Source organism: Mangifera indica, chromosome 1 (assembly GCF_011075055.1).
Source record: "Mangifera indica cultivar Alphonso chromosome 1, CATAS_Mindica_2.1, whole genome shotgun sequence".
NCBI classification, from domain to species: domain Eukaryota; kingdom Viridiplantae; phylum Streptophyta; class Magnoliopsida; order Sapindales; family Anacardiaceae; genus Mangifera; species Mangifera indica.
The window spans coordinates 76,743-92,720 of record NC_058137.1 but is presented as its reverse complement, the minus strand read 5'-3'; the positions used below and the strand labels follow the sequence as shown (position 1 = coordinate 92,720).

The 15,978-nt window shown below is 33.6% G+C and overlaps 2 protein-coding genes across 3 annotated transcripts; one reads left to right on the top strand and one right to left on the bottom strand.

Annotated features, from left to right (window-relative positions):
• Positions 1–1,185: 1,185 nt before the first annotated feature.
• On the bottom strand, positions 1,186–6,735 carry LOC123228072 (acyl-coenzyme A oxidase 4, peroxisomal). 2 transcript variants are annotated; one of them, XM_044653276.1, is made up of 13 exons: positions 6,587–6,735; positions 5,973–6,140; positions 5,594–5,700; positions 5,386–5,463; positions 5,173–5,296; positions 4,945–5,018; positions 4,796–4,855; positions 4,568–4,677; positions 3,096–3,255; positions 2,133–2,209; positions 1,875–2,046; positions 1,703–1,795; positions 1,186–1,537 (listed from the first exon to the last, which is right to left on the bottom strand). In XM_044653276.1, the coding sequence occupies exons 1-13, from the start codon at positions 6,612–6,614 to the stop codon at positions 1,406–1,408; spliced, it is 1,383 nt and encodes a 460-aa protein (XP_044509211.1). In that variant the 5' UTR covers positions 6,615–6,735; the 3' UTR covers positions 1,186–1,405. The 2 variants fall into 2 exon arrangements, with proteins under 2 accessions (XP_044509211.1, XP_044509217.1); XM_044653282.1 differs by having other exon boundaries at positions 6,036–6,140; positions 6,587–6,734.
• An 825-nt stretch (positions 6,736–7,560) lies between these two features.
• LOC123222619 lies at positions 7,561–13,112 on the top strand. The gene is made up of 16 exons (XM_044645476.1): positions 7,561–7,565; positions 7,663–8,119; positions 8,593–8,920; positions 9,033–9,235; positions 9,310–9,408; positions 9,494–9,566; positions 10,092–10,219; positions 10,335–10,607; positions 10,719–10,898; positions 11,038–11,162; positions 11,408–11,522; positions 11,733–11,783; positions 11,866–11,991; positions 12,072–12,249; positions 12,289–12,360; positions 12,439–13,112. Exons 1-16 carry the CDS (start codon positions 7,561–7,563, stop codon positions 12,588–12,590), a joined length of 2,565 nt encoding a protein of 854 aa, XP_044501411.1. The 3' UTR covers positions 12,591–13,112.
• The last annotated feature ends 2,866 nt before the right edge of the window (positions 13,113–15,978 follow it).

The following is a 15,978-nucleotide window of genomic DNA, read 5'->3' as shown; positions in this document are numbered from 1 at the left end:
AGCAGGTAAATAGTTACATGAGAGAAAGAGAAGAGTCATCAGAGAAAAAGAAAAATAGTCGTCGAAAAAAAAATCATTAGTGAGATGAACTCTTAACCAAACTTGAGTTTAAACAAATCAAGCGTAGATTTGTGCTTGAATTAAATCAATTTGAATCCATCAATACTCTAAATTCATGCGCAATCTGATCAATGTTGAGCTAAATATAAACCAAATCGGTTCAATCTTAAAAGCTAACTCAATTAAATTCGATTTGATTCAAATTTGTTAAACTCAAATACATGTCAAGTTTGAGTCACAAGGGTTTACTCATTTTTAAGATTGAGTCAAACTTGCGAGTAAGAAAGTAGTTTGATTCTGTTTGACCCCGATTTGTGATTCAATTTGAATTAAATCAAACAATTGTTATTTTGTCAATTATTTGATAAAACAATATTGTTTTATCAATGATTCAAGAATTTAAATTATAAATCTAAATTATAAATTCGCATTTAAACCACTAATTCAAATTAAATTTCAAACTTTAAACTTAAAAATCGAATCAAACTCGAGCTATTTTAGAGCTTGGTTTAATAAACTTAAACCAAACTTGAACTCTCCTATCTTTTATTTAAGCTAAAATTGAACTGAGGGGCGTTTAGAGTCAGCTCAGCGCCCACCCCTAAATGAAGTTCTGTTTTCAGTACAAAAGATTTTATTAATTGTTGACCGCGAAAAACAAAGCATTGACTTCCCTTCACAATCCCACCTATGTTAGATTCGATTTTCACACTTCTTCTAGAGAAACATTTTGATGGCAAAAATTTGACAAATTGAAGATACATCAGCCCGTTTTAGCCGAGCAACTGTGATATTTTTCTCAAGAGAAGACATCATATTCATACCCTGGACCGACAATTTCGATTATACTATTACTTCTAGAGCCTATGGGTCGTTATTAGCCTCAGGGCCGTTAATGTTTTAATAGGTACCTAAAATACTTGAGGGCAAGATCTAATTCAATTAGGTATGATGAATGTAACAGCTACCGTTTCCCTAGCCCTTGCAGTGATCCATAACTAAATATTAGCCGACTTGGATTTGATATATTACAATTTAATTAAAACGTGTTCTCTATAAGCGGTACCATATATTTTGAGCTGACTTCGAACTAATTGCAGGTATGTTAAAAACACAATAGCACTCTCATCACCAATCTTATGCACTCCGACAAGCATGATGAGGCGGTAGCCTCAATTAAAATACAAAGGTTTATTAGTCATAGTCATAGATACACGAGACAGGACAAGAATGTATAAATTATTTGATTTTACCCTTATTGGATTGCACAGGTTTCTCAGTCATGAACACAGATACTGCTTATCAGGCAACAGATTAGATACGGTGAAAGAGAATTACCATCAACTCAAAGGCGGCTACGGCTTCGCTGTGTAGGCGCCTTGAAACTTGCAAAACCAGTAATTTCCCTACCTGTTACCAAGCTGTTGATGTCGTAAGTGCCTTCATATGTGTAAATGGGCTCCAAATCACAGAATGCCTGCAATGTCATTCAATTACAACAGTTAAATAAATAAACTGTTATTAAAAACCAAGTGAACAACTAATTTATCAATTGTGATTCAATAGGTATACTCTTTTTTGTGGAAAAAAAAAATAGAAAATCAGCTAAAATTCCATTGCTGTAAAGATACAAGAATGAAACCTTTGCAACTAGAAAATCAGCCAAAATTCCATTGCCACCAAGTAACTCACGTCCAAGAGCAACTGTTTCCCTAGCCCTTGCAGTGATCCATGACTGAAAATAATATATTTTGTCAGGGCTAGAAAACATTGGAGAAAATCAAATTTATTACAGGGCTTTCAACTCATCGTACCTTTCCCAAGCTGGCATGACCTGGGGTCATCTTACCGCTTTCATACAATTTACAAAGGCGTAAACCAATGAGAAACATGGCTTGTACATTACCCAGCATATGAACAAGTTTCTGTTGGTTGATTTGGTAAGCAGCCAATGGCGCACCAAACTGTTTCCTCTCTTTCAGATACCTTTAGTCCCATAAATTTCAAAAGGGTCATACCATAACCTTGAAATAAATTAGCATACAGGAGAAGTAAAAGGTATAGTGTCATACCTGTAACACATATCATACACACCCATTGATATACCGATAGGTTGCCAAGCAACCATCACGCGTGAAACAGCCAGAACCTTTATTGATACAGCAGCATTTATATAAGTGGCAGGATAGTCAGAAATGTGAATTTAAGACAGACATAATATTTTGAAGAGAGTCAAACTGTAAGCAAAGTTTCAACCAGCATTGCTGAAATTAACTACTAAGTTTTATGGACATAAAACTTGCAGAGTGGTGATCCAGTGAAATAACAAATCTTTATGTCAAGTGGTAAAAATGGAAAATTGGACAATAAATTATCTTCAGCTACATATTATATATGTTGCTTTCAGTCAGTAATATGAAAGTCAGATTTAATGACTCCAAAATCCACATGAGATCGCCAATAAACTAAAATTACCAAGCTAAGTAATTTATAACTTACCAAGTACACCGTGCACCAGACTAATTACTCAACACTGCTTGTCAAAATTGGCATTACTACCCATGGTCAATGACCAACAAATTGCAATTCAGGGAGAAAAATGTTATCCAGGATTTATAGACAAGCTCTTAATCGTTTTCTATATTGCCTCCAGGAAGTTATTGACAGAGTGAAATTGTTATAATTTAACAAGAACTCAGAGTTTTTAATTTCTATCATTGGCCATTAGATTTGATAGGAGCACGTAGGTGCTGGCTGTAATAAATTAGTGAATTTCAACTGATTGATTTTTGAAGGTTTCCTAGACTTTCAAGTGGATAACAATAGTATGTTCTGTACAAAGGTGTCCCTAAGCTGCCAGTTTCACATGCAGGATTCTAGTTTCTGCATATTCAACTTCTTAACAGCCAAAGGAGATATTTTTCTTTTAAAACCACAATTAAGATCTAATTCTTGTCTAGATGATGATTGATCAAATAAAAAAAGAAAATATACAGTAAGAGACTATTGTTCAAGAAAATTCTCTTGAACATTACCTTGCTCGTATCCTGAAAAGAATTGACTCCAGGTAATCTGTCCTCATCAGGTACGAAGACTTTCTTCAATAGAATATCTCCATTTTGAACCATCCGCAGACCAATTTTGTTTTCTATTTTTGTAGCTGTTAATCCAGGAGCATTCTTCTTCACAATATAACTGAAACATTAAAGCACAAGCACTAAACATGTAAAATCATGCCAATATCTATGATCAAATATAAGGACTAATCAGGTTAAAAATGAGAGTAAGAGGAGCATCATGATAGCAATATAGATGTAGGGGATTAAAATTCTACCACAAATGCTAAACCCAATATAAAAATTCCTGAAATCACACATCCTTCACCACATCTTCCAGTTCCAGTTCCTCATATTAAAAAACTTCAACATGCTTAATGAAGTATTTCTCAATTGGTAGTCATATAAAAGCTCTGAATAGAAAGGAAGAGAATTTTGGGTCTTTGCCTAATTTGCTTACTCAAAATATTCTACGTAGATTGGTTCGTCGATAAAATTCTAATTATTTGGTGGTTTCTAGTGAAAGTAGTTCCAGAATCATGAGGGGAACTTTGATTCACCAGGAACAGGAAGTACTTCTTAATTGATAGTTATATGAAATTTGTCAGTTTCAAACAGTGGCCTGATTTATTGTTGGCCATTGATCTATGTGTAAATAAGTTACCATATTATCTTCTTTACTAGTAGCTTAAGTGCCCTGTACCTTTCCTAATAATAATGGGTGGGTGATACAGGCCAAGAGTCATTTATATGCTGTTGTTTTTGGTGTCTCATCTTCAATAGCATACTGTGTCTTCTTCAAGGTGGTTGTACTTCGTACCCATAAAAGTCAATTACCCTATCCTTGTACACTATAAAGAGTAAAGCTGGATTCGAGCTCGAGCTCGGCTCAAACGAGCCCAAAACAAGCTAAACTCAAACGAGTTCGAGCCTGAAACTTCAAAGTTTTCAAGTTCAAGCTCAAGCTTTAAAACGTTTAGCTCGTCAAGCTCGTGAGCTAAAAAATTTGATACAAAACGACATTGTTTTGACCAATATGTATTAAAATAACGTCGTTTTAATAACGAGTTAGTTAAAAACTCGAGCTTGAGCCGAACTTGAGCTTGACTCTTTTGAAACGAGCCAAGCTTGAACTTATTTGAAGTGAGCTCGATGAGCCTGAGCTCAAGCTCAATTTTGTGCAAATCGAGCCAAGCTCAAGCTCGGCTCGGCTCGAATCCAACCCTAAGTGAGAGCTATTCAATACAACATATTGTAAACATTGCAGACTTCCATTATCTTTTGTATGTGTACTTGGTTACCAAGTGGAATACAAAAAGGACACAAGCAAGGTGAAGCATTTGTTTGAGTGTGCATGTTATGATAACTGAAACAGCTTAAATGCATTTTAAATAAACTTCCACCATTTTAATCATTACAATGAGCCTAGATATCATATAATTCTAACATACCCATTTATTTGGTTAGTTGTAGAATTCCTTGCAAAAATAATCAACACATCTGCAAAGGTACTATTTCCTATCCAACGCTTTTGGCCCTCAAGTACCCACCCTCCTTCTACCTGATCAAGAAAAGAGATAGCAAGAACATAACACACATAAAACTTAGAATTTCAAAGTTGATTTTATGAAGACATTATTGAAACCAAGAGAAGGATGTGAGAGGTTGAAAGCTTGCACCTTTGTTGCAGTTGTTTTCAAAGCACTTGCATCACTTCCATAATCAGGTTCAGTCAAAGCCTTAAAATGTTCAGGAACATATTAGGATAGCTCACTTTAGCAAAAACTTCAGTTTTTAGATAACATGCATTACAAAAACAGCTACCTACCCAACACGCTATAGTTTTTAACTGTGCCAAAGAAGGTAAATATTTCTGTTTCTGTGCTTCTGACCCACATAGTGCTATCCTTGAAATAATGAGAGTTCAGAGGAGTTATTCAAGGCCAAAATTTTATAACAACATCGAGTATTTGACCAAGAAAGAAAAAGAAAAATAAGAAACATGCGCCAGCTAGTAACAAATTATTTGAGGACTGAAGTTATATAAAGCTCTCACCAATAGTAAGCATGCCTAGAGAGGAATGGACCAAAATGAAGGTGGAGCAACTAGCATCAACTCTAGCTATTTCTGCCACAGAAAATGCAGATCCAGTAATGGACATACCGGGACATCCATAACCCTGCGTCAGAATCAGCCCAATATAATCACTGCCTCTTTCCCCTCCGAAATGGAACAATTAAACAAAACTAACAGACATATATAAATCACCTTGATTGTGCCGCCAGCAATATGAAGAGCACCAAGCTTTGGAACAACATGAAATGGAAACTCTGCCTTCTCCCAGTACTGACATTAAAGAAAATATAAATCAGTCCTTTTATTCATATGCCCATCAATGTATTATATAATAATCAAAGCATAAGCTACATAAAAAACAGTCATCATTATCTTTCAAAGAAAAGTAGGAAAAAGATACCTCTGCCATTATTGGAGCTATTTCTTTTTCCATACACTCTCTTACTTTCTGTCTAATAGCCACCTCTTCAGAAGTCAAGAGGTCATTAAACTGAAAATAGTCCGATACTGTAACGTTCAAACACCAAAGACATGAAAATAAATGGTAAGTATAGAGGTCTTGATAGCGCCTAGGAAACAAATAAAGTTAGCAAAATAATTTAGTGCTTCCTGTGCAAGAAAAAACCTATCTAACAAGTGAAAAATGAATGCTCCTGGTATTGAAGAGCAAATAAATATTATGGTGTCATCTAAATTTACTCACAATAAAGATAAGAAAAAATTAATATAATAATGTCACCATAGCAACTCAAAAACCTAAACTTATAATCCATACAAACCACAGAGCAAGTACGAGTCTCTAGTATGGCTACAGCGAAGTGTAATTTGCTCATCACTCTTACCAGAAGGTGGGAACTTGGCAGCTGGAGTTGCTTGAGGGAATGCAATGGAAACATCCAATGGTGGTAAATTAAAATAAGAACTCCTTGAACTTTTCTTGGCATCATCTGTGAGAAATTGAAGATTAAACAATTGATTGAATCAACAGCTAACGAGTAAATACAGTCACAATTCCACTTAAACAACACCATAAAAGCAAAAGATTTAAAAAAAAACAGTTGCTGTAACAAGTTGAGGGGTTTCACTCTGACCTCACATTTCTTGATCGCTTTCAATTAAACCTAATCATTAACTCCAAATATTGACTTATTAATTTCATGGATTATAACTCTATATCCAAATTAGAATTGGATTATTTCAGTTTCAGCTTATAAAACTACATCTAGCAACAATCGAATCAATCCAATTCGTTTCAGACTTTCAGTTATGATCCAAATGAACTTAGTAAAAGGAAAAAAATAACAGACTGAATCAAATGGATAATGTAAACGAAGCTAATAGGAATTGATCGTCAGATCTAAACAGTTACGAAAGAAAGGAGAAGAAGCAAAACCTTGAGGTTTGAAGGATTGAAGCGTCATAGTGCGACTGAGGTTTCCGAAAGTGAACTCGCAGTGGATATAAAAGAAACTATTTGGCTCGGGCACGCAAGTTTAGGCATATCACATCCGTACGTTATTTTCAGATTGAAAAAACTTTAAAATGGATTAAACGGTCAAGATTAGCATTAAAATTAGAGAATATCCTGACCGTTGATCGATTTTATGTTTTAATTTGATTAGAAAGTTACCAATATCCGTTTGGAAAAAAAGGAGATGGAGGTGAGAAATCCACAAACAAGAATGGCACCAAAAAGGGATATTTATCATTGGATGTAATGTGATGCTTCTATATCTATGCTCTCCAATCCATGCTGTAAAGTGTGACAGTTATAATCTCTTATACCTGCTGATCCATTTTGCAATAGAGTATGCAGTCAACAGCAATCTGCTGCCATTGTTTTCCAAATAAAACAAATTATTAATTAAGATCAATCTTTCATCCTACTAACTTTCCTCTATGATTGTTTTTGTTTGTAATCAACTAAACAGCTTTATTTAAGGTTTCCATTTGTCAATAATCCATCCTTGTTTTGCTTTTGCAAGTAATTTGACCTCAATTCTCTACAGCTCCTTGCTTGCTCTCCAAGTTAAAAACTGAAGAAATTAACTTGAATAAATAAATATATGAAAAAAATAAAGAATTGGCATATATATATTTCTTGCCTGTACTAATTGAAGTATTTTGTAAAATGAGGTGGAGAATAAATGCTTTCTCTCTCAAACTCAAGATACAACTTATAGCATTAAATAACTTATTCGGTACAAGAATAGTGATGAACAATTCGAAATATAGTATACATTTATTTTATTTCGTTTCGAAATATAGTATACATTTATGTTATGCTCTGTATTACAGTAGCTCTTTGGCGCTATAAATGTATAATATGGTTAATCCCTTGCGAACATGATATAGCACTGAGGTTATATGGCGTATCAAACAATACTATATTAGAAAAGCTTTTTTTTTAAAAAAAAAAGAACTGTTTTTTTTTTCTCTCTTTCTGATTCTGTTATATAATTTTTGCAGAGTACTAATTGCATATGAGAATGGGTTGATGATTTATTGGGATGTTTCTGAACCTAAAATTTCTTTTGTTGGAGGTGATAAGGTTCTCCAATTGAAGAATGGAGTCGTTGATTATCCGAGTGAATTGGATTCTAATCTTTCTGACAGTATACTTGAGCATCATCAACAAGAAAAAGAAATAAATTTTCTTTGTTGGGCATCATCAAATGGGTTCATTCTTGCAATCGGGTACATAGATGGAGACATCTTGTTTTGGAATACATCAAATTTTGGCCCTACTAAAGGTCAACAAATAGGATCAAGCAACGACGTTGTTAAGCTAGAATTAACATTTGTTAAAAAGAGACTCCCTATTATTGTCTTTCATTGGTCCGTTGACAATGAATCTTGTAATAACAGTAATGGGCGACTTTTTGTCTATGGTGGTGCTGAAATAGGATCTGAAGAAGTTCTTACAGTGCGTATGTTTTATGGTGTCTAGTGGATAAAGGTTATGCAAAATATAAACGATTTTGAAGACATAATTATATATTTTCAAAAGGTTTAGTATCATGTAGATAGTTGTAAATTTATCATTCATTGATATATTATTGAAAAAAATGAAATACAATTATTAGGAAGATGAATCATTTCATTGATATATTACTGAAAAAAATAAAATACAATTCTTAGGAAGATGAATCATTTTTTAAAGATTAATGCAATGTTACTCAAATACTAAGTATTTAGATTATTCATCCCTTTTTCACCCAAACATTTCATGTATAATTGTCTTTTTTCCCTTGTTAATTGTTTAAAATGTAAACTTGGTATATTTAGTTTCTAAAACTTTTAGTAATGATATTGGTGTTATCTGTCAGTCTATCTAGTATGGCAAAATGTAAACGTGGTATATTTAGTTGCTCTTATTACTTGATCTGGCTATTACAGGTTTTGAGTCTTGAATGGTCATCTAGGATGGATGCTTTAAGATGTGTTGGCCGCATAGACCTTACACTCAGGGGCACTTTCGTAGACATGATTTTGTTACCAGCTTTTGGGGCGAAAGGGGGTCATCACAAAGCTGATCTTTATGTATTAACAAGTCCTGGGCAACTGCATCTTTATGATGGTGCTGGTCTGTCTGCCTCTCTGTCTCAACAAGAAACAAAACCATCTGTCTTTGCGGTTGAATATCCTGGGGTGATACCTACAGTTGATCCAGTAATGACTGCAGCAAATTTTAGTGCATTTAGCATGGGTGGAAACTCATCAAAAGGTCTGTCAGAGGTATTGATTTCAGTCATTCATGATTAACTATTTTATCTGATATAGTTGTCTGTTAAATTTGTTTTACTGAATCCACATCTTTTTCGTATATGCTTCTGTAGCCTCTCTCATGAAACTTAGCTCCTCACCTATCCTGGCTGGCGAAATTAAGTGGCCTTTTATTGGGGGTTTACCCAGTCAGTTGTTTGTCACTAGAGATCACATTGTCAATAAGGTATATGTGGCTGGTTATCAGGATGGAATTGTTCGGATATGGGATGCCACAGACACTGTCCTGAAACCTATATTTGTTCTAAAGGGAGAGGTCAGAGTTCCATCCATTATTTTGTCCTCAGAGGTAAAACGCATTCTTCATACCAAGTAACTTATTATTTGCAGGTGCAAGGTATAGAAGTGGCTTGCTCTAGTGCACCAGTATCAACTTTGAATTTCTCTTTCCTAAATTCGACTTTGGTTGTTGGCAACGAATGTAGTCTGGTCAGAAATATTGTTGGTGGATTATTTTTTTGAAACAGTGTAATCTGTTGCTATATTTACCTTTCTGTCATCTTCACTTCTGCAGGTTCGTATTTATAACCTCAATAGCAGCACAGGCGACACGAATATTCACTTCGTCTCAGAAACTAAACATGAAGGTAAGTTATAGATGTATCTGTGCAGTCACACTTGATTGGGTTATTATGTTTACTGCATTTTCCATAATCATTTGAGAGTAAAATTTAAAATTTGATTCTTGCATAAGTTAATCTTTGAATATATCGTGGTAAGATGTATGATGTTTAGAAACAAATATGTAGTTTGAAGATATTCATTCAATATCACTACTTTGTTTGCATCTGAACACCATATAGGATTACAAGTCACTTGAGATGAGAGTTTGGGATAAATTTTGGGATGTGTAGATTATTGTTTTAATTAATACTAGACTTGAAAGGCTTTCTTCTTGACAACTATTCTATCTGATTTTGTCAAACTCTATTCAACTGATTGTGAATGTATTCTACTTGTTCTTTTTGTTTATAAGGTCTGAAAGTTGTTCTGTGGTCAATTTATTGCAGAAAAATATCATTTCATCTCTGTCATTATTAAATTTATATTGATATACTTCTTTTTGGGATGTCTTTTTCTCTTGGAGTAACATTGTTCAACTTCTGTCACAGTCCACATGTTGCCCGAAGGGAAAGGAACTCACTGTAAAGCTGTTTTTTCTCTTGTCAATTCTCCTGTTCGAGCCCAGCAGTTTGCAAATAGTGGAGCTAAACTTGCTGTGGGATTTGAATGTGGTCGTGTGAGAATTTTCTTAGCACTTGTTAATTTTGCATGTGCTTGCTGTTATAAGTAATTGAGTAGCCAATATCTGTTTTTTGTTCAGATTGATTTTTGAACTGTTACTTGGATTTCAGGTTGCTGTGATTGATATAAATTTCTTATCTGTAATGTTCGTCACTGATAGCACTTCTGGCTATAGCTCACCTGTTGTTTCAATGATTTGGTCAGAATATGGTAATAAACACAGCTTTGTGAAAAGCCCAAATCATTTAGAAACAAAAATTACAGTCAATCTTGAAGATGAAGTAATCTTCATCTTACTCAAGGATGCGAAGCTTTGCATTATTGACGTTGCTACTGGGAACATGATAGGATCCCGTCCATTGAACTTGAAGAAAGAAGCAACTGCAATTTCTTTGTAAATTATAAGTATGTGCTATTTTCATCTAGGAAGTCATTAAAATGTTATTTATTTCATTGCATCTAATTACAAAATTCTAAAACTTTGTTGATGTCAGAGGAAACCACAGTATCTGGCTTTACCACTGAAAAGCAGCCTGTGCAGTCTGTCAAGAATAACAACCCCTAAAACGGATCGAATGCCTGATGCTACTTCAGTTGAAACTAATTCACCAGAGACTGAACATCTCTCCTCTCTAGAATTTGAATGTTCAGGAGAAAGACTATCAGATGCCCTAGTGTTGCTTTGTTGTGAAGATTCACTGCGCTTGTAATCCAAAAAATCCATGATTCAGGTGTTCCTGTTACCTTTATTTAATTCAAAATTCCAATAATATTACACTTATGTTTGCATTCTGGCATGATATGATTCTATAGGGAAACAAAAAAAGCATTCATAAAGTGAAGCATGCAAAACCTTGCTGTTGGACCACAACCTTTAGCAAAGATGGAAAATTGTGTGGACTGGTGTCACTGTTTCAGTCTGGAGTGGTTGAAATCAGGTAGATGTGGTAGCTCATCCTTTTGTGCTCACTTTGCACCAAAAAAATTCAAAGTTTTGATTAAAATTTAGTATTTCTCTTATTGACTAAAGTAGATGAAATCAGGTAGATGGAAAATTGCTAATTTTGAAATTTCAAAATTAGCAATAGAAAGTTTGTTTTCTCCCTCATGAACATGATATCATATACAATTAGCTATATTTACCATCAATTGATTCTTATTGTTACTTTCTATTGCTATTTAGATCTTTGTTTGATTTAAAATTGGTGAAAGAGACTTCTTTAATGTCAATTCTGGGGTGGAGTTTCAAGGCAAACATGGATAAGAAAATTAATGCAAATAATGGGCAGATAACTCTGGTATTGTTTCCTTGGAATTTTCAAAAATTTTTAAAAACCCAGTTTTTAAACACTATGGATTGATGTTCTGACTTAGTAAACTATATTCAACAATACTTTGATCATCTTACACCTCTGAAATTAAATATTGATTCTAGAACCCTTTGAATCTACGTGTTTTTTATAAGTTATGACTTACTAAGTGATATGTCTGTTATTGAGGTTAAATAGGTAAATGGATCTGAAGTGGCTTTTATCCATCAATTAGATGCTGAAAATGATGTCAGGTACACTCACTGTCTGTTTAGCATGCTGTGAAGTGTGATGGAGTATAAAATTTAGCATAATAGTTTATCTGGTTTAGGAACAAAATTCTAAAGACTATCATTGTTCTAGGTTTCTGGAGTCTTTGTCTTGTCTTCATGATAAAGTTCTTGAAGCTGCTGCAGATGCAGCCATTACTGTCTGTTCAAATCAGAAGAAAAAACAGGTTCAAGGATTCAGATCCATTTTCTTTAATTATTATTTTGTTTAAAGTTATGATTACGTATCTTATCTTTGTCACTGCAGGGCAATGCATCAGGGATTCTTGGTGGTATTGTCAAAGGCTTTAAGGTGAGGAAAGATAGCCATGCTGTGGCTCCTAAGTCCAGTTTTACTCATTTAGGGGGAATATTTTTGAAGCCCCCATTCCCAGATTCATCTCCTACTGTAACAGAAGATGAGAAAGTAGCAGAGCTAAATATAGGTTCTGTCCAACCTCTCGCCAATGTTTATAATGATACAGATGACATTGAAATAGATGAAACACATTCTGTGGTAGCCACTTCCTCTCATGAAGTAGCTCATATGAAGAAAGGTAAACTTGACATTCTTTTTCCCTGTCTTCATGCATACTTGGACTTCACATATTAAAAAAATTCTTGTGGTACTGCAGATAAGGGAACAACTAGAGAAAGATTGTTAGGTGAACCTGATGATACAAAGCCTAGAGTGAGGATATATGAAAAAATTATCACTAAATATAGGACAAACGAGGTAGTTTCAGATTACAGGTTTGGTTTTACAAGAAACAGCAGTTTCAAATGAATATTAGAGCACAATTCCACAACTTCAACAGCTATATCATGGTTAAGTTGGTAACTAATTTTGAGAACTTTCACCTAATTGTGTCCTTGTAAATCGGCATGTGTCAGTAGTATGTTCTGATTGCCTTTCTAAACAGGCTATCTCTCTGTTACTTCTGTCAGAAAATTAGCAGGCGAACTGCAGAGTTGCAAAGCGGGGCGGAAGATTTTGCATCCTTAGCAAATGAGCTTGTTGAGGCAATGGAAAATCGAAAATGGTGGCAAATATGAATATAATCTTGCTCAACTTGCACATAATTTGATTGTTCATTATTTATTCTAATCCTGGAGTTTGAGTCATGGGAAACACTGAGTTGCCCTGAAAACAAGATTCGCAGGCTCATGTCGGCAATAGACATCCAACTAAGAATGTGAACTTGATGATTTAATTTTTGTGAGATTGAATTTTCACCGTGGCTTATGTAAGTGGGAGGCAATCTTGCTTGATTCAGTAATGGCCTTCAATTGTAAGCTTTCTATTCCATTGCGTATGTTGTTAATAACTATTTTTTTTCCCCTCAAAAAGTTAATGATCTTTATTTTAAATGGCTTGGGTCATCACAGTTGCCCTTCTATGGTTGCATATGTGCAATCGTAATGAGGTGAGGATAACCCATTTTCAAAACAATATATAATAGTTTATGCACTCCATTGAAAGGAACCATCCATCCCATAAAAATTGGGGGAAGAAAAGACAAACCACAATTGAATCCTTCAGTCTATTATCCGCCACAAAATGTGCCTCCTCAGTTCTCAGATGGAACAGCGCAAGAAACTGATACCTCCTAATACATGGGGAGAGGCACTAGGACCAGATTCTTGTTCCAAGTTCACCAACAACTTGTAAATTAGCGAGCTTTCTGCGGACAAGTTCCCTCCACCCATATTCTTTTGGGAATCTGTACTCCATCAGCTTTGAGGAATTATGCAGTATATATGAACAAAATTATGAGAAACCTGGCCTTGCTAATTAGACCCAAATTGAGCAATTCCTTCCAATTCCAAGAGGAGAATCTAATTACCAGATCACCGTTACAGAATTCTTAAAAAGCTCCAGAATTCTCAAGATATGAATGAAATAAATATCCGAAAAACCAAGTGGTAGCAAATAGTACCATTTTAACAATGCTGCCAACGCCTATCCCAGATCCAATGCTGATGGTTTTCCGCATTCCATCAGATTCCTCAACATCTATCCATTTATTATACGCACATATTACTTGCACAAAAAAGATTATGGACAAAAATGCATGATATAGGAAGATTTATATATAGGTCTATAATTATTATATTATATAGAACTGGGTAATGGAGTCTGAACAAAACAGAAAGAATGGAATCCTTAACAGAACAAACTGAGTGACATCCATTGTCAAACAGAATATTGTTCGTAACAGAAGAAACAGTGAAGTGAAGAAAGAGCGGTTCAATGCATGAAGAAGTTTTGGTTCACGTAAAACGAGGGTGGTGTTGTAGTGACTAGTGAGCAATTAATAAGGTTGACATGGTAAATCACTAAATCTAGAAGGGGAAAAAATGAATTTCATTTGTGATTTTTGTTCTGTTGAACATGCGCCGAATAATGTGATTGTTGCATAATTATTTCCGAAAGGCAAGACAATTACCTTATTACCAATGAATCTTATCAAAGGGATTACAATTTAGAAAATTTCTAAAATAGTAAAATCACGTGCGGCTCATGCCCTAATTTAGAAGACAAAGTGGAGGGTGAATTCACACCTAGGATACGTTTGGTTAAGATGTATTAAAAATTACTCTGATAATTTATCTTTTATTATTTATATTACTTTATTTGATTTATAATTAATAAAAGATTCTACTAATATTCTATTACCAATAATGATATGACAAGTAATATAAAAGGTAATCTAATTACTATATTCACTTTACGTATTAAAATATTATTAAAATAATTTTTATTTTATTATAACTATATCCTTATTTATTAATTTTTTTTAGGAAAAAATAATCTCATTTTTAATTAATATAACAAATAACATAAAAAATATTTTAGAATAATAATACTCAAAGATATTTAAGTAAAATAATAGGCTAATATTTTTTTATTACTCCTAACTAAACATAATAATTATTTATACTTATTTAGTTTATTAAATTTTATCAAACATAATAATAATTTATACATAGTAATCCTCAAGATAATCTATCTTCAAGATAATCTTCTAATTTTAATAATAAAATATTTTCTAAATTAAACACCCCCATTGTGGGAACATGAATAGGCTTGAGTTAGGTTCAACACTAAAAATTTTGGTTTGAGTTAATAATGAGATAAAAAATATCAAAAAATAACAAATAAGAGGAATCGTTGAAAGGAAGATCAAAAAAAATTTGTTATTAGAAAAGATAAAAAAATCATCAAGAAGATGAATACATCACAATTCAAACATGAGTTAAAAATATCTCAATTTGAGTTTAATTTATTTAAACAAAACACTAAACTAAACCAAATTAACGTGGTTAGATTTAACCCCAATGAGGGAACACCACTGGCCAACTTGCCCACAAATTAAATTTGGTCAAAAGACTTATTCCCATCCAAGGTATAATGAAATCCTAATTTTGCATCCTCTAACTTTTAAAAACTCAAACATTTATTCATAAACAAATTTCTATTAAAAATTTCAATTAAAGTTAGAGATAAAACTGTTATTTACTAAAAAATTTAAAGTTTTATCATATGTCTTATTCAGGTTTAGAAATCTTACAATTTCCCTCCCTTCAACCAAAAGTTTGAAAACTAACAAATACCCCTTTAAGGTTTGTTCCTCTTTTCTTTGACATTGATTTGCTATCAATCATTGGTCATCCTTCTTTTCGTCTTATCTCTCCCTTTGGTCACTCTCTCTTTCCTCTTGAATTGTCTTTAGCCAAGACGAAGACATTTATCTTGGTCGAAGATAACTTGAGAGGGAAGAGAGAGTGATTGAAGGGAGAGATAAGGGGGGTAGGAGGACGGTCGACAGTCAGAGACGATAAAGAGTGATTGAAAGAAGAGATAAAATAGGAAAAATGATGGTCAATGATCAGAGATGACGAATCAATATCGAAGAGAAGAGGAACAAACCTTATAGAGTATTTGTTAGTTTTCAAATTTTGGGTTGGAGAGAATTGTAAGATTTTTAAACTTGGGAAGAAAATATAATAAAACTTTAAATTTTGTAATAAATAATTGTTTTAACCCTAACTTTAAATAAAATTTTTAATAAAAAATTGTTTATAGATAAATATTTAAGTTTTAAAAAATTTGAGGACTGGGGTTTGAGGCTTGGGTGGGAACAAATCTTTTGGCCATTAAATTTAAGGAA